The sequence below is a fragment of the Rhamphochromis longiceps genome, linkage group LG23 (assembly GCF_057381845.1).
Source record: "Rhamphochromis longiceps isolate RC_006_pf linkage group LG23, R_longiceps_female_GT1.1, whole genome shotgun sequence".
Lineage (NCBI taxonomy): Eukaryota > Metazoa > Chordata > Actinopteri > Cichliformes > Cichlidae > Rhamphochromis > Rhamphochromis longiceps.
The window spans coordinates 7,680,439-7,702,635 of record NC_140578.1 but is presented as its reverse complement, the minus strand read 5'-3'; the positions used below and the strand labels follow the sequence as shown (position 1 = coordinate 7,702,635).

Below are 22,197 nucleotides of genomic sequence, written 5' to 3'. Positions count from 1 at the left end.
TCTTTATGAGTGTGCGGATGATTGAAACACAGCAGCATCAAGATTTTTGAAATACAAGGCCAAACCTAAGACGATGTGACCGCCACCAAAGTATGTCCCTTCCTCTGCAAGCCCATGAAAGCACGGTAAGGCTTTGTGGCTCACCTCAGCTGCACCAACAAATACATCATTCATTTTGAATTCCCTTATACAGCTGATAACACTGTCTGTGGGGATGTTGTGTCCCTGATAAAGGACAGGAAGAGAAAAGAGAAGCCGGTCAGTGTGCAAACAAAAAGATGTGGGAAAATATTTGCCATAGCTTGAGTCTGATACAGACTTTAGTGTTGTTGCTTTTTGTACCAGCTCCCAGATACACAGGGTTGTGCAGGTCTAAAGATGATCCCTCATTGTTTGGTAAGTGGCCATCAGTCACACGGATCCCATCAACCAGAAGATGAAAAGTGCTGTTCTCCACGCTGAATTGAACCTGCGCACACGCAAACAAACTCAGCCATCCACAGAATATAGCTTCACCATCACTGTGATATGATTGTGATATGACACACAGATATGAGAAAAGAATTACTGCATTTTTTCCCCTGCATATTAAGAGTTATGTCCTGACTGTTTATGATAAAAGTGATTTAGAAATTAGTTGTTCCTCCTGCTTTCCATTTATGCTCCAACAAACTTTCAAAAATCAGTTCCATTATGTAATTGCCCACTATGTCATTATTTTTTTTAATGTATTTTATATATTTTGTATATATATTTCTTGTTAGCGGTGTTTGAATTCCCATTGGAAGCTTTCTGATATCAGTAATTTTCTTTTCTGCACCATTTAAATCCTTAACGCTTCATTTTGGCACTGCCCGTTGTTTAGGGAAATAAATACATTTACTTTTTGAGAAGAATAACATATATATTTTCTCTGCCTGTGAGACACTTTTGTCATCCAATCAAAGCTTAATTGGTGCTGCTGTAAAGGTTATATTTGTTTGCTCTAATGAAAGATACCTGCTGCCCAGCTGCCAACAGTAGTAATATTAATTATTGTTTTTCTTTATTATTTTTTTTTATTATTTATTTTGTTTATTCTTTTAGTTTTGGTTACCTTTTTTTGTTCCATTGATCTCCTCTTTAGAGATATCGTCTCCTCCCTCATGTTTCTTAGTGTTTGCCTTTTTCCTGTGTTTCTTTTGCTTCTTTGTTCAATCCGATTAGTCTGACTTGCATTTTGCTGGTTTTCTAGTTTTCTAGTTTTATCCTACTGCTGATAAAATCTATGTGAGATAAGCAACCGAAATTCCCATATATCTGCAACTGTTCCTTTGAAATCAGGAGTCCAATGTTTAGAGCTTTGCTGCTTTTATCACTTAATATTTGTAATGAGACTTGGTTACAAACTCTATGCCAGTTGCCATCATTGCTCTTCTCCTTGTGCTGGATGATTCTGTTTTGACCAAGTGACATCTTGATCTTGCCGTTGGCCATGTACAGAGCCAGGAGGGGGACGGCTCCTCTTCCTGCGACATGGAGGATGAGCCCTTTGGACGATTTGGTATTGATATCAAGAGAGAAGTGAGGCCTGAGACACATGAGAACAAGAACAAAGTCCCTTTAAATGTTTATGAATGAATTCACAGCTGGATGAAGGTTTGACGAGGCACTCTAAAGGTTACCAAACCAAACCAGTCATGGAAAATGCCATTATAATTTTCAGGTTTTAGTATTTTACCTATAATTAAGGTTTTCTTGTGGGAGGTTGTAACTGACCCAGCTGTCTTTCTCATAGAGTTGGTATGCTCTCTGGGGTCTACATTGACTGCCAGCTGGAGTCGTAATCTGACACACAGCAGAAAAATGACTGCTGTTACTATGTCATTATCCAGCAATAGGGGAGCTGAAAAAAATAATAGTTTGATGTGCTTACAAGGTTGTGCGTCTGGGGCCTTTTCATTGTGGAGTGCGGTGGGGGAGGCTGACTGCACTGACCAAAGATAATGTCTCCAGTTTGCGATAATGAGCTTAGATCAGCAGGTAAAATACTCAGCCTGTGTGAAATGAGGAGATTTTGTTTCATCAAAATTGAATCGTGTTATTGTAATAAACAGATATATATTGTGAGATATATTATAAAGCAACTGAAAGAATGTATAACAAACCTGCTTGTATAAAGATTAGCAATGCAGCCTTTGAATTTTCCTCTTTGCATGCTGATTTGGTCTGAATGTGCCGGACTCACATTTACATTGTCAATGCTAAGCAGCAGCCTGAGAAAATCACGACAACATTAGCGACGTGCTGATTTTAAATTTTAATTGCAATAAAATCCAGGTATCAGCAAAAAGCTGACAGATCTTACCCTGATGGCTTCCCCACTGCAGACACGTAATGCCAGACTCCATCATTATACCTTTCATTTGACCTCAGGGTATAATTAAAACTATAAAAAACCACAAAGCCATCGTCCAGGGACAACTGGAGATTGTGGACAGGTTTGGAGCCCTGCAGTGAGAGTACTACTAAAGTCATCTTGATATTTTCCTTTTGATTTTCTTTTAAATCAAAAAGTGTGGCACACGAGATTTACCTGAGAGCCGCTCTTCAGAACAACGCCCCGCTTGCCTGTGCTCCTGAAGCCTAACGAGACTCTCACTGGCTGTTCGTCCCAGGCAAACAGAGAATCGACAGAAAGAGCCGAATTCAATGTAGCTGCACGAACACCCTATACACAAGCCAGAAACACACTAGTATTAAACCCCTGTGTCTACAGGCTATTCATTTAGTGTTTTAAAGCTAGACAGAGATTGACTTTTGAAATAGGAAATGTCACATTTTTCCACCTACAAATGAAAAGTTAACTTTTTAAGTAATAAAGCGCACTATTGTTGAAGTTGAATACACTACTATATCCTTAATGAGTAACCACTGGCAACTAATTTAAGCCCGTGACAGTTATATTATTTTAATATGAATATAAGAAACAAACTGCTGCTACAGTCTTTTTTCCCCTGTTATTTCCAGGTAGGTGTGATAGCTAATATTGGCCACATCATGCTACTGACTTCATGATTATTCTTCACAATAACGATTGGTTCATCATGGTTCATGGATTTGTTAAGTGAGGGGTGTCTCTGACTGGAAAACTGAGATAAGGGGTTTGTCAATCACAAGGTACCTTGCCGTGAAGCGCCTCAATTAAACATCTATTTTACACTTAATGGTGCCATAATTTTCAAAAAGAACACGCTGCTATGTTACATAAGACACAAAGTTAATAAGGCAACAATTTGATGGGGTACTGAGATCTAAAAGTGAGAAGTAAGTACATTTGTACGAGCAGGTACAAACACACTAATGAGGAGTTTTCCTCCTGCTGTGCATTAGAAACTAGGCACATTCGAAGCACCGCTGCACAGGCATCAATTCTCATACTTAGATACTTAATTGGGCCATAATTTTAAAAAGGAACACTCTGCGTTATTATATAAGACACAAAGTTATCAAAACAACAAGTTCTTGAAGAGCTAAAATGAAGTGAGAAGTAGGTACAATTTCTCATAAACTTTTTAAAAGTCTGACTAAGGAGAATTACCCCCCTGCTGTGCATTAGAAACCAGGCAGGTGCCGTGCACTTCTGCACTGGCTTCACTACTCAGACTCTGCGGTTAAGTCCATCTTTTATTTAAAAAAAAAAAAAAAGTTTCAAAAAGTCTATCCTCTGATCATCTGAGAGAAATTTTAATGCAGATTTGTAAATGGTAAATGGCCTGTATTTATATAGCGCTTTTACTAGTCCCTAAGGACCCCAAAGCGCTTTACATATCCAGTCATCCACCCATTCACACACACATTCACACACTGGTGATGGCAAGCTACATTGTAGCCACAGCCACCCTGGGGCGCACTGACAGAGGCGAGGCTGCCGGACACTGGCGCCACCGGGCCCTCTGACCACCACCAGTAGGCAACGGGTGAAGTGTCTTGCCCAAGGACACAACGACCGAGACTGTCCGAGCCCTGGCTCGGACAGTCTCGGTCCGAGCCCCGGACCGAGACTTACCAGTGAGGAGACTGGACATCCACTGCTGACACCTATTGTCCTGTTGTACTCGACAATCTCAGCATCTGCTTTCAGGTTATCCACGCATCCCCTGAGCGGTGCAGCTGTGATGTTGTGTCTGAGATTCAAAGGCAGACAGGCTCATAGAAAAGGTCAGTTTGATTAGCTGATACTGTTTTCTTCTAGACTACTCAACACACACATTGGCACTGGCATTTATATGTCATATAGTAATGGTCATGAGAGTGGTTTGATTTTTTTGTAAGTCTTTCAGTAGGGAATTATTTGTTTCCCTCCCAGAGGAAGCTGAGTTTGACATGATTTTAAAAGCATCGTGTGTTGCATTACCTCTCTCTGAGCTCTGCTGGAAGACCCCCAATGTAATAACTGATGTAGTCTGTTTGAATGTGATCTGTGGAGACCGTATTTTGCCCATAGTACACAATTAATTTATCTGCAATGGCAATTGCAAACTGCGTGTCCTGAAACAGGAAGCATATGCTTAGAAAGGCATGAATTTAACAAAAAGACTTTCAAGTTTTTTAAAGTAACTAATTGTATTGTTGTTCTTACAAACAGAGACACTCTTTCAGCACTCCGAAGTCTAATCTCTCTGTCAGCTTGTTGACCTTGTAGCACAAGGAAGCCTCTCTCCACAAACACACAGAAAAAGGACTCCTAAAACAGAAGAAACACATGAATTTTAAATCTTTTTTTGTTTGTTTTTTTGTTAAACATGCAGTTATATAAGTGCTTCAAGCATCTATTCAAAAATTAAAATCCTACGTTGTTTCCAATGTAGAATAACAAGGCATTTGTTTCTCGGCTGTTTGTGTGAAATCTGAACAGTCGCCTCTTTTTCCAGTCAGGATCCTTTATGAACGCCATGCGGTAACCTCTTCCTTCATAATAATCAGACACCTCTTCCTGTGCAATCCTAAACACATAATTTAATCATTATTTGACCTTTTCTAGTCAACACAATGTCCGACCTTTATTTTTAATTTTTTGTTTTATGCTTACTTCACAGTGTGCTGTTTCGCATCCATATTGACAGCATGTTTGAAGTTAAAAAGGCAGACAGGATTATCATTCAGGTAGGAGAGCTTTATGGCTCCTCTGTACTTGGGGTAACGCAGCTCCACTGGAGGCTATGAGAACAAAAGAGGACTGAAAATTGGACTGAAAAAGTGAACATGTCATTTACTAATGCAAATGATTTTGTTGAGTACACTCCTGTTCTCTAGGGCTCAGAAGCTCTAAGCTATTTTTCATTAACCCATTCCCACAAAAGGATGATGACAGACTGTGATAGGGACTTTGTATTTCAACTTCTTCACAAAAAGTACCTTTCTCACTAAATTGTTCAATTTCAGTCTCTGAATAAGACTGTTGTATGTCATTCATGCAGTCTATGGAACCCTATTTCCACAAAACAAATATTGTCATATATACTATAAAACAGTGATATAATATATAAAATCAAATCCATATCAAAATTGGGAGATCATGGCTTCCATCAAAACACTTCTTTCAGCATCAAATAAATTCCAAATAGTTTTCAAAGAAAACTTAGAAAATCATGCAATACGTTGAGTTACCCCATGAGTCAAAATCTTGACAATAAACAATACAATAAACCTTTTTCCGTACTTTTTTCTTTACTTCTTCCACCCATCAAGTCAACTGAAGCTGTGTGTGCTGGAAACTAGTTTTTATATGTTAGCTTTTCCTTTATTTAAAACCCATTATCTTTGGCTAAACAAATGAAAGACACAGTGTCTAAACTTTCTGTGTGCTTGCTTGTGTGTTATACAAAAGTTATCATTGCTATTGCAACGTTTACAATTTTACACAACCTTATTAAATGAGTTTGAATTGGCTTTGAGTCGTCTTTCAACTCTCTACCCCTTTAAACACTATAAATTTGCAGGCAGGATGAAATGAAAGCAGAGACTTATTACAGTGAAGTAATCGGGATAGCCCCCCACGTAGAAAACGACACTGCCTGGATCCAAGTCGAAGACGCCTGTCATTGTGTTTGGGATGTTACGTTTAGGAGGGAGACTGACACGCTCCTTTGACGTGAAGTTCTTTGTGACGTTCACTTCAGCGTCCTGGTAAACCCTGCAGGAATTGTTGGCACGAAGATAAGAAACATGTTGGTGACATCATGTAAACTTTCAGCTAGCAAATCCATGTTCATTTTAAAATACACTTCTACCATATGTACTCAGTACCTGTGGAAGATAACTCTGTCAACGGCTGAGGAGTTCACGCTTCCGAGTGTTATTTGGCTGGTTTCTATCTCATGAACCACTCCACCCAACTTATAGACACAAACCAACACAGTGTTTCTGATAGCCATTCCAATGTAGTCTCCAGAAGCCTAGAAATGTAATAAAAGAAACCTAAGGTATATTAAAGAAAAAAACAAAAAACTACATCATGCTTCCTGTGTAGGCCGGTATGCACGCTCACATTCTTGCTGCCCAGGTAGAAAACGAACAGGTTGGCATCTCTGTGTTCATCCTGGTGTCGTTTTCGTCTCACATCAGACTTAGCCGGGATTTTGTGATGCCGATTGAGGAGAAGATCGACAGCTGTAAACGCTTTAATGTCCTCAAGGTCTCTTGGAGGGTGAAGCTCAATGTGGCTCTTTCCATTGAAAGTGGTGCCAAGAGAGAGCTGTGATAAGAGACGGTAGAAATTGTGTGTGTCACAAAAACAGATGATCTATGTGTTTTTAAAAAATAAACTATTGTATTCATACATTTATTATTTTATTTTTACAACTTAGGGGTAATGGAAACAAGGTTGCACTACTTTGAGTTCTATTTTTGCTCCACCAACTCAAGCAGAATTTCTGGGGTTTTTTGGTATTTCCAATGTGAATGTTTGCATCAGAGTTACTAAATGAAGCAGCTTTCCACATGTAAATAATTGTAATGTCACCATCCAAGTAGTAATTCTAGCTGGTAAAGTCTGTTTATTTCTGAAAGGTCAGACTCAGCAAAAAAAAAAAATGTAACCAAGTATATTAGCTTTTTGACTCAGCACCAGCATTTAAGGCCGTATTGTGTTCAGCAGATTATCTAAAACTTCCTGAGAGCAGTCGCATGTAGCTGACCCTGTAACCTGGTTGATCCTCCAGACAACAGATGTCAGTCTGGGCTGTGCAAAAATTTAGTTCCCTTTCAGTCGATTCACTCGGTACAACACATAAGTATGGGATATCACGCCCTCGCGTGTCCTGGCTGAAGAAACCTTTATTCACGCCTTTACGGCAGATGACGTGTGATGACACGCGCAAGGCCCCGCCCGCACATATAGCCGCTGCCATCACCGTCATCCCTCAGTTCTTACGCTCTTCACCTCGCTGAGAACACCTCTGCTGAGTTGGGCTAGCTAGCTACTGCTAGTTAGCTCCGTTGTCTGCCAACTTGAACCTAGCTTAACTGCCCCTGTTGGTGTTAGCCTCCACCGCCCAGCTGGTGCGTAGGCTGCCCGCGGAGCGCTATTTTCAAGTTTTTCTTGTGCAGCGTTTCGCTTTGCGTTTTGGGAATGGACTCCAAACCGAAGCGAGCAAAGCAGAAATCTTCTGTTCGCCCCTGTCCTCAGGGATGTGGTTTCTCTTTGCACGACAGCGACCAGCACGATGCCTGCCCTGTCTGCCTGGGGATCGTCCACGCTAGGAGAGCGTTGACGGAGCCCGAAGCTTGTGCGTTTTGTCGCCAGCTCCGACGCTCGACCCTGGAAAGACGGGTGACGTTTGTGGAAAGAGTGCTGGGACGCTCGGCTGTCGCACGGCATGACCCTCTTCTTTCCGAGTCTGGAGCCCCGGCTTCGTCCGAGTCCGAAGACGAAAATTTTCAGGTCGATGTCCCCGCGATTAGCTGGGCTGACCACATGGAATACGTTGACGGGTTAGCCGATGACGGACCGGAACCATGCAGGAGCGCTGACGGGCTTCAGCCTGGGTTGAAGCCCGCCAGCGCTCCCCAGGAAGACGATGACGTGCTGGACATCGGCCTGGACATCCATGGTTTGTCGGAGGATGAGCAGGAGAGCTCATTGTCGACCCAATATGCCGCCGCTGCTGCGCCGGTCGGCCACGATGACACCTCTCTTTTCTCCCTGTTTCACCGTGCCGCTGAGAAGCTGCAGGTGGACTGGCCCTCTCCTCCACCAGCTCGGAAGCTGTCGCGGTTTGCGGGTTTTTTCCTTCCACCGGAGCCCGCAACGGCCAAAAACTGCCTCCCCATGTTCCCAGACTTTCTCTGCGAGCTAACAGCGTCATGGGACAAACCTCTGTCTACCCGCGTCACTGTGCCCGGCTATGGACAGTACATGGAATTGGACGGCGCCGAGGGAGCTGGTTTAGCTAACCCACCCCCTATGGAGCCGTCTCTGGCTGCTTATCTGGCCCCGTCCCATAACCATGGTGTCGGTGGCCCCGCAACTCTGCCGTCCAAGCACTGCAGATTCTCGGCCTCGCAGCTGGAGAAGATTTATCGGGCTCAGGCCGGCACCGCTCGAGCCATGAGCTCCGTCACCATGCTCCAGACGTACCAAGCAATGTGCCTGGCGGAGCTTGGATCGCTGGTTCCGGAGGACAGCCCGCTGTCACCTCTTCTTAACGAGGTTAGAGTCACCACGGATTACATCCTCCGTGCGTCTCGCTGTGCAGCGCTCTCCCTGGGCAGAGGGATGGCTTCGACAGTGGTGGCGCAGAGGCACCTGTGGCTGACCCTCTCCGACGTCCCTGATAGAGACAGAGCTGTGTATCTGGACGCACCAGTGTCTGCGGCTGGGTTATTCGGACATTCACTTGAAGCCATTCAGGCTAGATTCGATCTGAGGAAGAAGCAGACGGAAGCTCTGCGCGACATCATCCCCAGACGCCAGCCCCAGCCCAAGCCCACTGCTAGCTCTCACAGGCCCGCCGCTCCTCTGACAGCTGGCAAGAGACCGGCGCCCACTGCTGGAGTGGGAGGGCCGCCGGCGAGAGCACGTACTCCGGCCCGAGCTCCACGCCAGTCGGCCTGGGGCAAAGGCCCTCCCCCGGGCCCCCGACGGGACCCGACGCCCAGGAGGAAGAAGCCTCAGCCCTCCTAGCTGTGATTGCGAGTGGGGAAGGGATCCGGCAGCAGGGAGACGCTGCTCTTACTCCTCTGTTGCCGCACAAGAGGTGCCGCTTAAGTTCTGTTCAGGTTGTCAGCCCCAGAAGGCGCTGCACTTCCCTATCGCGGTCTCCCAAGCACATAACCCCTGCACACGGTTCAGATGTGTTGAATGTTCAAGCGACCACATCGAGTGTTCCCGCTGTTTTTCATTGTTATGCCCCGGAAAAGGTGCACCCAACAAAATGTATAAATGTACATGTTCCCATGTTGCAATCACTAAAGAGTGTTGTTTACTCTCAAACAATCTCAAATGCTCAACCTGCAGGCGAAATGAGCCAGGTCAGGCAGGGGATGCAGTCCCCTGCAGACACACTGGGGGGCGACGGCGCCCCGCCGTCAGTGCTGCAGGCCAGCCGGCTGGCTGCTCACTTCCCTCAGTGGCGCGCTTGCGCCCCCTCTCCGTGGGTGCTGCAAACCGTTGCCATGGGTTACCGGTTGCAGTTCCGGGTCAAGCCGCCTCGTTTCCAAAGAGTCGTGAACACGATTGTCAACCCCGAGGCAGCCTTGGTACTCAGAGAGGAAATACAGGCGCTATTACAGAAGAGAGCAATACGGGTGGTCCCCGCTTCGGAGACGGACAAAGGTTGGTACAGCCGTTATTTTGTCATTCCGAAGAAAGGGGGAGGGCTTCGTCCCATCCTCGACCTGCGAGTCTTGAACACGTACCTGCGAACGTACAGGTTCAAGATGCTAACACTCAGACAGCTCCTGAGTGCAGTCGGCCCGGGAGATTGGTTTGCGACAATCGATCTAACAGATGCTTATTTTCATGTCGCTATACACCCGAAACACAGGCAGTTTCTGAGGTTTGCATTCGAGGGCGTAGCCTACGAATACCTAGTGCTGCCGTTCGGGCTGTCGCTCGCTCCCCGCACCTTTACGAAATGTGCCGAGGCAGCGCTAGCGCCCCTCAGGAAGAGGGGCATCCGCATCTTGGCCTACCTGGACGACTGGGCTCTCGTGGCTTGCTCCAGAGAACAGGCGGAGACGCAGCTGTCGAGGGTTCTGTCACACATTCAGACACTGGGGTTCTCTGTGAACTTTCAGAAGAGCTCGCTAATCCCAGGTCAACAGATCGCTTTTCTCGGTCTGGAAATATGCTCTCTTTCCAGCCGCGCACGGTTGTCAGAGCACAGAGTGGCCGCGTTTCATCGCTGCCTCGCTCAATTTCAGCTGGGACGCAGACTGCGTTTCCAGACGATATTGCGCTTGTTGGGCATGATGGCATCTATGATCGCCGTAGTGCCGCTTGGGCTGTTGAAAATGAGAGCGTTTCAACGCTGGACTCTCTCTCACCGTTTGTGTGCTTCGCGTCACCTCCGGAGGAGGCTGCCGGTAACTGCGTCTTGCATGCTAGCTCTCCGTCCTTGGAGGGAGCCCGGGCTACTGCACCAGGGCTCTCGGATTGGGAGGGTGTTGTTTCGCAAGGTGGTGTCCACAGATGCTTCCCTAAGTGGGTGGGGAGCGCTGTGCGAGGGTGCGTCAGTGAGAGGGATCTGGTCCGCGGCTCAGCGCCAGCTGCACATCAACCACTTAGAGCTGTTAGCAGTGTTCTTAGCTCTAAAGCGTTTCCGTCCAGTCCTGCAGGGCCAGCATGTCTTAGTCAGGACGGACAATTCAACAGTGGTGTCTTATATAAACAGGCAGGGAGGAACACGCTCTCTTCCCCTGTTGCAGCTGTCTCGCTCTCTGCTGTTATGGTGCAGTGTTCATTTTCTGACTCTAAGAGCCACCCATGTCCCGGGCCACCTGAACCTGGGGCCGGACCTTCTCTCCAGGGGGGGTCCTCTGGTGAGAGAATGGAGGTTACACCCTTCAATAGTGGCTCAGATTTGGGATCTATTTGGCGAGGCGCAAATAGATCTTTTTGCTTCCAGGGTGAATGCTCACTGCCCCCTGTACTTCTCCATAATCGACCACGATGCACCCTTGGGCTTGGACGCGCTAGCGCACCAATGGCCAGACGTGCTCCTGTATGCATTTCCCCCAGTGGAAATGATATCTCCAATTCTGGAGAGGGTGCGTCGGCATTCCCTCTCTCTGATCCTGGTGGCCCCTTGGTGGCCCGCGAAGTCGTGGTATGCAGAAATAATCAGCCTGCTTGCAGCAAGTCCTTGGCAGCTTCCTCTCCGCAGGGATCTCCTCTCTCAGGCGGGGGGGGAAGTGTTTCATCCGCGCCCGGATCTGTGGCACCTTCATGCTTACCTGCTGAGAGGTTAAACTTGGTTGCTAAGGGTCTGCCACCTAGTGTGGTAGCGACGATTCAGAGCGCCAGGGCCTCGTCTACTAGAGGCTTGTACGCTTACAAATGGCGAGCCTTCGAGCGATGGTGCCAGGACCGCCACACTCTCCCATTTCAGTGCTCTATTGTGGATGTTTTGACATTCCTGCAGGAGCTGTTGGATAAAGGCCTTTCGTTTTCGACGATCAAGGTTTATTTAGCGGCTATATCTGCTTGTCATATCGGTTTTGACGGGGTGACACCAGGTGCGCATCCCCTCGCCGTGCGTTTTCTGAAAGGGGTTCGCCGGCTGAGGCCCGTGCTTAAGTCCAGTGTCCCGGCTTGGGACTTGTCTTTGGTGCTGGAGGCCCTTTGTGGCCCTCCGTTTGAACCCGTTGAGTCGGTAGATATGAAACTTCTTTCATATAAGACCGCATTACTTCTCGCTTTGGCCTCGGCGAAGCGAGTGGGGGACCTTCATGCGCTGTCTGTGCATCCTGCCTGCACACAGTTTTCTCCTGATGGCCGCAAGGTCGTATTGCGTCCGAATGCCGCCTATCTTCCCAAGGTCATGCCTGCATCTTATAGTTCAATGGAGTTTGAGTTGCTGAGCTTTTGCTCCCCTCCTTTTGAATCTGAGGAGCAGAGGAGGGTGCATTCTCTTTGTCCGGTGCGTGCGCTACGCACCTACATTGAGCGCACTCGGGATGTGCGTTTGTGTGACCAGTTGTTTGTCTGCTTCGCTAATCCGAATAGAGGTAGAGCTCTGTCCAGACAGAGGCTGTCCCACTGGATTGTAGAAGCTATCTCGCTGGCATACAGCACCGGAGGTTTTGCGTTGCCCCACGGGGTGGGAGCTCATTCCACCAGGGGGATGGCGACCTCATGGGCTCTTTTTAGAGGGGTGCCTGTGGCTGATATTTGTGCAGCGGCTAATTGGGCGTCGCCGCACACTTTTGTGCGGTTTTATCGGTTGGACGTTACAGCCCCTTCGGTGGCTCATGCTGTCCTTTCTGCTGGGTCTACCACTCACTAAGGAGGTGGTGGTCCCGTTCCGGTTCGGTGGCTGCTCTGCGGGGCGTGTATATAGGTCCCATACTTATGTGTTGTACCGAGTGAATCGACTGAAAGGGAACGGTTAGTTATGTCTATAACTTCTGTTCCCTGAAGGAGAGGAACGAGGTACAACACAGGGTGGCCCCACTGAGCAGTTGGCTCGGTGAAGAGCGGCTATCGAACTGAGGGATGACGGTGATGGCAGCGGCTATATGTGCGGGCGGGGCCTTGCGCGTGTCATCACACGTCATCTGCCGTAAAGGCGTGAATAAAGGTTTCTTCAGCCAGGACACGCGAGGGCGTGATATCCCATACTTATGTGTTGTACCTCGTTCCTCTCCTTCAGGGAACAGAAGTTATAGACATAACTAACCGTTTCCCATAGCTGGCAGCCTTGTTACTCCTGATCAGAGGGGAAAATACTTTCAGCTTTGTCTATGAATCAAGCCAAAATACAATCCAGCTATCATGCTCTGTCCTCCTTTCACCAAAAACAAGGGAAATACTGAAGATAATCTCTGCACACTCCAAGGCCAAATGAATTCTCTTTGGATAGTGCTTACATAGCACTTAATATATAATGTGTTAATTTGAAACAGCCTTAAGCAATATATTAGTACTTTTGAGAGTTTATAATGACTCTTCTATATTGTCAATGCTGATCACTCATCTGTTCTTATATTACTTGATCTTACTGTTGCATTTGATACAGTGAATCATGAAATATTAATTTCCTATCTTCAGCAGTGTAGTGATATCAATGGCACTGCTCCAAACTGATTAAAGTCATATCTGATTAACGGTTCTTTTTCCAGTAGGATTTGTTCTAAAGCGTCCACTTTGACCCGTGGAGTACCACAGGGGTCGATTAAAGGCCCTATTCCGTCTCAGGCTTCATACCTTAATGTCATGTAAAGAAACCTGGTGTAAATTGTGATTCCTCTCTGAAATTAAAGACAGATTAAATCTGTCACTATAGCTAGCTCCTTTTAATAATGAAAGTCAAACCTCTTGTTTAGTTTATTAACCTTTAATAACCTTTCATCATATTATTATGTTTTCCTAATTGTTGTATCGATTGTTGTGCAGCACTTTTGTCAGGGTCTGCTGTGCTTTAATGTGTGAAATAAATGAACGTCCCTTGACTTGAAAAGTAAATTGCAAACATAATAAAATATCTGTCTCGGTAATAGCAGGTAACACTTTACATTAACAATCATTAAAAAATTGTAAATATCTTGTAATTAGATCAAAAGTTTGTATTATTGTTTTTGCTCGTATTGTTAATACTCCTGTTTGAGTTACTTCCTGTTTTATTGAATAATATTTTCTTTGTGATCGTTAATAACATCCTGCTTCCCTCTATTTTCTGTGCCACTTTTATTCAACTAGTTAATCACTCGCCCCAGCATATGTACCACCTGTTGTTCATTTTTCTGTTGCCACATGGTCTTTTAATGTCTTGGAGTCAAGCATTTAATTTAGTGCAATTTTTTGTGACATGATTTTATTTATTTATTTATTTTATTCATTTTTATTATTTTAAAGTTTTTTTGAGAAGTGTGGATTTTTTTAATTAGTTTTTTTATTTCACTTTTGTGTATTTGTTTGGCCTTTCTGAGTTATTTGATTTTCTTGTATTGCATTTATTAATGAAAGCAATGCAATACTGTGAATTTTTACATTTTAGCAGTGCTAATTTCTCTTGAAAACTTGAAGATACCTGCAAAGAACCATGAAGCTGAGGAAAACTGCAGACACAGCCGACAGCTTCATAAGGTTCAGTCTGCAAGCTACACATTTCATATGCACACTGTACTGTCATACACTGTGAGGCTGTTCCAGCTTTAAATCAAATCTGACAAGTCAATTAAGAAATTAATAGGAAAGATGAAATTAAAAAGAAAATGTTACCCTATTAACAAAGTTTCTTGTCTCCTCTATTATGTCCTTGATTCTCTGGATGCTTTCTGTCATGTTTGGGTGAGGTGACATCCTCCTACCAAGAGCCTTGACTTCTGCGAGCTTGTCACTCATCACAGGGAATGCTTTGTTGAAGCTTTTTACTTAAGCGGATAAAATAACAACACATAAAACCTTTAAATGACTGTATTTTAATTGCAAGAATATGTTTAAGGAATTTAAACACTTACCAGCCTGGTCTGCATCTGTCAACATGTCATTTATATTCACACTGATATTGGTTAAAGTTATTCTTCCCACTTCCTCGCTGATATTTCTCAGTCTCTCTTTCACACTGCTGACTGTAGCGTTAGCATCAGAAGCAGCAGTTTTCACAGACACTATCAGTGCCGCTGTGTCATCTGAAATACAAAAGAAAAACTATCATATGCAGATACAATAACTAATTTTACGTTTATTTTCTGATCTGCATCAATTCCAAGTGCTCTACAAACCTCTTTTGATCTCTTTGAGTTTGTCACCGATGGATGAGGTGTCGATTCTCAGTGATCTTCTTTTTTTCTTTTGTTTATTTACACGATTCCTGTGAGCATTTACTGTACGTGACACCGCTGTTCAAAAGAAATTAGAACACCTTTTCATTTTGCACATTCAAACTCAATATATTTGTCTTGATACTTGTTTTGTTTTTACATACTTTTAAGGTGACTTTGAGTGTCTCTGGTTTCCCTCCATAGATAACTTGAGTTATCTTTCAGCTGTTCAGACCTGCTGATCAGACCTCCCTTCTTCACATCCTAATTTATCATTCAAATATTGCATTAATATTTTCTATAAACACGTAGATTTTTTAATAACTCTTACTAACAGCACTGAAGTTACCTTTAAGGTTTGATCAGCAGCCCTTTTGGACTCCTTTGCTGCCTTCTCAGCCATTTCTACTGCCTTAATGATGCTGTCATAGGCCCCTATACCCAGGAGGCTGACCAGTGAAGTGCTGTTAGTAGCGGTATGAAGCGCTCTGTAACAAAATCCAAGATGGTCTATTATGTTAAACAAGAAACGGGGCCCAAGCTAATCTAAATCTGCCTTGCTTCTTTATTTGTTCTTGGGATTCACACTCACTGTTGTAATTCTGTCACCACTCTTTTGAGCTCCTTTGCATGCTCCTCTGCCTGGGCTATAGCTTCCACCTCTGCTATTTTTAAACTGTTGTTTAACTGCTGAAAGTGTTCCAGCTTGGCACCATCCAACTGAGCTGCTCGCTTCTCAAATTCCTGCAATTTAAACAGTAAACTTTAATGCAAAGTCCAATACTTTTGAGAAGTTATAAAAAGCTGCTTATTACTTTTTTAACTTCCTTAAGTATCGACAAATTGTCAGTAATGTTCTTTAGCAGATCTTTAGTCATTTCAGTCCCAGGATGGAGAGTGCTTTGTTCTTTATCCAGCTGAGCTTTAAGATGCTGGAAAAAGAAGAAAGATAAAACAGTGTGTCATCAGAAATGTATGACATGGCCAATGAGAGCTTTATTTCCCATTACCTGCAGCTCCTGTAGGGCAGTACGACTCTTGAGGTTAAGACCCCTTGCTCTGTCAACTCTGTCCTCTGCATCCAACAGCAGCTCGCCCAACTCTCTCACAGCAGAATGTGAGGCCATGAGAGAGTCTCCACTCTGAAGCAGGATGAGTTGTTTCATTTCTGCAGCAGCTATCATGTCGTTGCTGATTAGTTCTAACACTGAAGAGAGTGTGCAAAATTTAGATATCAGAGTTATTTGATATTGGCCACAGAATGTCTTCTAACTCTAATTTTGACAATTATATTTTCATTAATGATGAAATTATTAATCTGCAGTTGTGTTTCTGAAATGGTTTGGCTGATTGTTCATGTCCTCTGTTCTGTTTAAAGATCTGAGACGCATTCCTGCCACTACAGTTAGGTCCATATATATTTGGACACTGACACAAGGTTTTATCATTTACTGAAACATATTCCAATCATAGTTACATCATGGACTTGGACATTATCTGTAGACTCAGCTTTCATTTGAGGGTATCCACATTCAAATCAGATGAAGGTGTGGGCAGTTTCTTCGTACTGTCATTATCAATTAAACAGAGAAAAGACCTGGACTTAATTTGAGGTGTGGTGCTTGAATTTGGAAGATTTTCCTGTGAAGATGCGGTCAGAGGAGCTCTCCATATCTTTTTGTTCAACCTACTGAACGAAAGCCAAAGGCCTGCACTTCAACTGCATCTGAGTTGTTTTGTTGGAAATCATTGTGTCATGATACGTTGTGTGGCAGGCAGGGGAAGGACCCAAGATGCAGATTCGCAGACACGGGGATAACTCAAAAACACAGCTTTATTGCTGGCCACGGGAGGCAATACAAATAAACTAAAACTGGGAAAACTAAAGCATGAACTGTACAAGGGAACCGAACCACGGGGAGAATTACACACAACATGAGGGAGAACACGACGCCGAACAGAGGGAGACTCAAACAGAAATACACAGAGGGTAAACGAGGAAAGTGGGCACACACGGGGAACACAGGTGACACTGATAATCATAACGAGACAGGGCGGGGTGAACTGAACATGACATGTACAGGCACAGAGGTTCAGACAGGAGGAGAGAGAGAGCACGGGGAAACACAGACGTAACAGGCTGGGGAAACATGAAACAACCACAAAGGGAGACGAGGGCTCATAATTACATAGAGGGCACACAGGGGGGAGAGAGCCATGAAGGGAAAACACTTAGGGAACAACACAACAGGGCAACTCAGAAAACATGGCCTAAATAAGGAACAAAATACAAAAATACATGAAAACTAAGAATACTGGGCCCACATGGCCCAGGACCATGACACCACCCCCCCCTAAAGGGCTGGCTCCCGACAGCCCAAACCCGAGAAACAAAAACAAAAACAGAAAACAACCCACCCAGGGCAGGAGGCGGGGGACCAGGACGGAGGGACCAGAACGGGAAACAAAATAAACAACAGAAAACACGGGAGCACATGACCATAGTCAAAATAAAGTTCAGGGGGCCGACCCAGAGCCCACAGGCACCAGAGTTCACGGGTCACACGGTCGGGGGGCCGACCAGGTGGGTGGCACCGGTGGCAGAGCTGGTCCGGAGGCCGGCCGCGCGGAAGGCAGCGGCGGCGGCGAAGGAGACGACGACGGAGCAGTTCAGGGGGCCGGCCGCGCGGAAGGCAGCGGCGGCGGCGAAGGAGACGACGACGGAGCAGTTCAGGGGGCCGGCCGCGCGGAAGGCAGCGGCGGCGGCTCTCCAGTGTCAGGCGTACTGGCCGAGGCCCGGTGGGCACAGGACCAGGCGAAGCACAGGCTGAGGCTGGACCAGACGAGGACGAAGCACAGGCTGAAGACTCGGAGGCTGGACCGGACGAAGCACAGGCTGAAGACTCGGAGGCTGGACCGGACGAAGCACAGGCTGAAGACTCGGAGGCTGGACCGGACGAAGCACAGGCTGAAGACTCGGAGGCTGGACCGGACGAAGCACAGGCTGAAGACTCGGAGGCTGGACCGGACGAAGCACAGGCTGAAGACTCGGAGGCTGGACCGGACGAAGCACAGGCTGAAGACTCGGAGGCTGCAGCGGACGAAGCACAGGCTGAAGACTCGGAGGCTGCAGCGGACGAAGCACAGGCTGAAGACTCGGAGGCTGCAGCGGACGAAGCACAGGCTGAAGACTCGGAGGCTGCAGCGGACGAAGGCTCTGTGGCTGCAGCGGACGAAGGCTCTGTGGCTGCAGCGGACGAAGGCTCTGTGGCTGCAGCGGACGAAGGCTCTGTGGCTGCAGCGGACGAAGGCTCTGTGGCTGCAGCGGACGAAGGCTCTGTGGCTGCAGCGGACGAAGGCTCTGTGGCTGCAGCGGACGAAGGCTCTGTGGCTGCAGCGGACGAAGGCTCTGTGGCTGCAGCGGACGAAGGCTCTGTGGCTGCAGCGGACGAAGGCTCTGTGGCTGCAGCGGACGAAGGCTCTGTGGCTGCAGCGGACGAAGGCTCTGTGGCTGCAGCGGACGAAGGCTCTGTGGCTGCAGCGGACGAAGGCTCTGTGGCTGCAGCGGACGAGGCGTGAGGCTGAACGGACTCCTCGGACCCTCCAGCTGACGTGGCATGAGGCTGGTGCGGTTTTCCAGAACCCCCAGCTGACGAGGAAGGAGGCTGAACGGGCCCCTCGGACCCTCCAGCGGAGACAGAAGGCTGAACGGGCCCCTCGGACCCTCCAGCTGACGTGGCATGAGGCTGGTGCGGTTCTCCAGAACCCCCAGCTGACGAGGAAGGTTGCTGAACGGGCCCCTCGGACCCTCCAGCGGAGACAGGAGGCTGAACGGGCCCCTCGGACCCTCCAGCTGACGAGGCTTGAGGCTGAACGGGCCCCTCGGGCCCTCCAGCTGACGAGGTAGATGGCGGCGTGGGAGCCGCGGAGTCCTGGATGAGCTCATCCGAGCTCCCAGCAGGAGCTGATGCAGAGCCAGAGAGATTTGAGACCCCTGGCTGAATGTGAAGCTGACCAGCGGACCGTACTGCTATCGGGGACTGGGCTACAGGAGCTACTGGGGCCTGCGCTACAGGCGGCACTGGAGCTACTGGGGCCTGCGCTACAGGCGGCACTGGAGCTACTGGGGCCTGCGCTACAGGCGGCACTGGAGCTACTGGGGCCTGCGCTACAGGCGGCACTGGAGCTACTGGGGCCTGCGCTACAGGCGGCACTGGAGCTACTGGGGCCTGCGCTACAGGCGGCACTGGAGCTACTGGGGCCTGCGCTACAGGCGGCACTGGAGCTACTGGGGCCTGCGCTACAGGCGGCACTGGAGCTACTGGGGCCTGCGCTACAGGCGGCACTGGAGCTACTGGGGCCTGCGCTACAGGCGGCACTGGAGCTACTGGGGCCTGCGCTACAGGCGGCACTGGAGCTACTGGGGCCTGCGCTACAGGCGGCACTGGAGCTACTGGGGCCTGCGCTACAGGCGGCACTGGAGCTACTGGGGCCTGCGCTACAGGCGGCACTGGAGCTACTGGGGCCTGCGCTACAGGCGGCACTGGAGCTACTGGGGCCTGCGCTACAGGCGGCGAGGGAGCTAACTGAACTGAGGGTGGCTGCGAGGGAGCTAACTGAACTGAGGGTGGCTGCGAGGGAGCTAACTGAACTGAGGGTGGCTGCGAGGGAGCTAACTGAACTGAGGGTGGCTGCGAGGGAGCTAACTGAACTGAGGGTGGCTGCGAGGGAGCTAACTGAACTGAGGGTGGCTGCGAGGGAGCTAACTGAACTGAGGGTGGCTGCGAGGGAGCTAACTGAACTGAGGGTGGCTGCGAGGGAGCTAACTGAACTGAGGGTGGCTGCGAGGGAGCTAACTGAACTGAGGGTGGCTGCGAGGGAGCTAACTGAACTGAGGGTGGCTGCGAGGGAGCTAACTGAACTGAGGGTGGCTGCGAGGGAGCTAACTGAACTGAGGGTGGCTGCGAGGGAGCTAACTGAACTGAGGGTGGCTGCGAGGGAGCTAACTGAACTGAGGGTGGCTGCGAGGGAGCTAACTGAACTGAGGGTGGCTGCGAGGGAGCTAACTGAACTGAGGGTGGCTGCGAGGGAGCCAACTGAACTGAGGGTGGCTGCGAGGGAGCTAACTGAACTGAGGGTGGCTGCGAGGGAGCTAACTGAACTGAGGGTGGCTGCGAGGGAGCTAACTGAACTGAGGGTGGCTGCGAGGGAGCTAACTGAACTGAGGGTGGCTGCGAGGGAGCTAACTGAACTGACCTGGGAGGAGAAACACGAGCAGGAAAAGGAGCAGGCTCAGAAAAAACTGTCCGAGAAATGGCAGGCTCAGGGTGCCGGTGGCGAGAGTGCCGCTTCTTTTTATCCGTGGAAGCGGGCGGGGTGAGCGGTGGAAGTCCCTGGCAACTCCGGGGACCCCCAAGAGCCAGTCGAGTCCCCCGGAAAGAGCGCTCGTCATGATCAGGAGCGAGCCACGGCTCCCTCCCGAACTCTTCCACTAGCTGTGCGCCTGCGGCGTGCTGCTGCCCCTCGTGATCGACGTCCAGGACCCCCACAGCGTCCGCGGGACGCTTCGTGGAGGGCGAGACAGGACGTAGCAGTGCGCGACGGCGGCGCTGACGCCGGTTCTTTCTGGAAGTGTGTACGATGGATGCTGGAGTCACCGAAGCAGAGGGTGATGTGGCGGCGATCTCCTCGTCGTCCGCCCACATCCTTGCTAGAAAAGAGGCAGGCGAAGTAAAGTCTGAGCAGTGTGGGGAGGGCGAGCGGCTGGTCCGAGGCGGTGCAACAGGTGTGAGTTCCTCCTCTGAAATGAGCCAGGGCTTCCAACGAAGCTCGTCCTCCCGTAAGGCTAGCAATACCTGCTGTCGCTCATCGTCGTCGAAATCTGTGGCCTCCACCATCTCGGTGCGCTGGGCTATGTAGTTTGACAGTGGCGGAGACGAACTGTGAGTTGATGGCGGTGCAGCGGTGAGCCTCAGAGTCCCTACTCTGACTGCCTCCGGCTCGCGAGGCAGCGGCAACGACAACCGTTTGCGGGTCGGAGTCGTAGGTGCGGAGGCGGCGTTTAACACCCTCTGGGCCAGCGTGCGGGCGCGAAGCTCCTCCTTCAGGGGGGCCAGAGAGTCGAACGCCTCAAAAAGCTGGGGAAACCGCCGGAGCTGTGGCGCTTGCTGGAGGATTGCGTCAATGGCCGCCAACCCGGTGGACACCACTCTGGGGTCCGTGCACCCACAGATGCGCGTCATGAGCCGGCAGAGCCGTTGCAGCTCCTCCCCAATCTCGTCCGGACTGTCCGCTGGGTCTGACATGGTCAGATCGTACTGGAGGTCCGCGGAGGGGTTGTGAACTGCTGGGTCCATGTTGTGGTCGTGTTCTTCTGTCATGATACGTTGTGTGGCAGGCAGGGGAAGGACCCAAGATGCAGATTCGCAGACACGGGGATAACTCAAAAACACAGCTTTATTGCTGGCCACGGGAGGCAATACAAATAAACTAAAACTGGGAAAACTAAAGCATGAACTGTACAAGGGAACCGAACCACGGGGAGAATTACACACAACATGAGGGAGAACACGACGCCGAACAGAGGGAGACTCAAACAGAAATACACAGAGGGTAAACGAGGAAAGTGGGCACACACGGGGAACACAGGTGACACTGATAATCATAACGAGACAGGGCGGGGTGAACTGAACATGACATGTACAGGCACAGAGGTTCAGACAGGAGGAGAGAGAGAGCACGGGGAAACACAGACGTAACAGGCTGGGGAAACATGAAACAACCACAAAGGGAGACGAGGGCTCATAATTACATAGAGGGCACACAGGGGGGAGAGAGCCATGAAGGGAAAACACTTAGGGAACAACACAACAGGGCAACTCAGAAAACATGGCCTAAATAAGGAACAAAATACAAAAATACATGAAAACTAAGAATACTGGGCCCACATGGCCCAGGACCATGACACATTGTTGTAAAGTACAGAACTAAAATTGGAAAAAAGTTGTCTCTGTCCAAATATTTATGGAGCTAACTGTATATCTGCCACATATTTGTGTTTGCTCTGGTTCAATAAACGGTGAGAGCCTGGGTCACATACACTATGGGAGTCAAAACTATCTCCACATCCAGACTATTTGATTTGCACACACAGATTAATCTTGCTGCCAGTCAGTCAAGAGTGGAGGATTAAAGTGAGAATCACCCCAAATATGGAAGTATAGGTTAAAC

The 22,197-nt window shown here is 48.3% G+C and overlaps 2 protein-coding genes across 2 annotated transcripts in view; both read right to left on the bottom strand.

Annotated features, from left to right (window-relative positions):
- Positions 1-22,197, bottom strand: part of lama3 (laminin, alpha 3) — a 28,145-nt gene that overhangs the window by 1,009 nt on the left and 4,939 nt on the right. Inside the window, exons 11-34 of the mRNA XM_085398614.1 lie at positions 15,978-16,174; positions 15,783-15,899; positions 15,560-15,711; positions 15,317-15,455; positions 15,132-15,231; positions 14,929-15,045; positions 14,665-14,835; positions 14,426-14,577; positions 6,530-6,736; positions 6,289-6,437; positions 6,013-6,175; positions 5,072-5,199; positions 4,835-4,985; positions 4,622-4,726; positions 4,397-4,530; positions 4,049-4,166; positions 2,576-2,710; positions 2,348-2,490; positions 2,148-2,255; positions 1,916-2,036; positions 1,721-1,827; positions 1,390-1,570; positions 320-469; positions 66-225 (exon numbers count right to left, since the gene is read on the bottom strand). Coding sequence (XP_085254740.1) covers positions 66-225; positions 320-469; positions 1,390-1,570; positions 1,721-1,827; positions 1,916-2,036; positions 2,148-2,255; positions 2,348-2,490; positions 2,576-2,710; positions 4,049-4,166; positions 4,397-4,530; positions 4,622-4,726; positions 4,835-4,985; positions 5,072-5,199; positions 6,013-6,175; positions 6,289-6,437; positions 6,530-6,736; positions 14,426-14,577; positions 14,665-14,835; positions 14,929-15,045; positions 15,132-15,231; positions 15,317-15,455; positions 15,560-15,711; positions 15,783-15,899; positions 15,978-16,174 — 3,405 coding nt within the window. The remainder of the gene's footprint in view (positions 1-65; positions 226-319; positions 470-1,389; positions 1,571-1,720; positions 1,828-1,915; positions 2,037-2,147; positions 2,256-2,347; positions 2,491-2,575; positions 2,711-4,048; positions 4,167-4,396; positions 4,531-4,621; positions 4,727-4,834; positions 4,986-5,071; positions 5,200-6,012; positions 6,176-6,288; positions 6,438-6,529; positions 6,737-14,425; positions 14,578-14,664; positions 14,836-14,928; positions 15,046-15,131; positions 15,232-15,316; positions 15,456-15,559; positions 15,712-15,782; positions 15,900-15,977; positions 16,175-22,197) is intronic.
- LOC146641200 (uncharacterized) lies at positions 16,480-21,307 on the bottom strand. Its single transcript, XM_085397961.1, has 2 exons — positions 20,035-21,307; positions 16,480-16,534 (listed from the first exon to the last, which is right to left on the bottom strand). The coding sequence occupies exons 1-2, from the start codon at positions 21,270-21,272 to the stop codon at positions 16,480-16,482; spliced, it is 1,293 nt and encodes a 430-aa protein (XP_085254087.1). The 5' UTR covers positions 21,273-21,307.

Coding starts and splice junctions, on each gene's coding strand:
- LOC146641200 (XM_085397961.1), bottom strand. CDS start 21,272: ATGTCAGACCCAGCGGACAGTCCGGACGAGATTGGGGAGGAGCTGCAA. Junction 16,535..20,034: donor TCGCAGCCACCCTCAGTTCA/GTTAGCTCCCTC, acceptor TGATAATGACAG/TACGAAGAAACTGCCCACAC.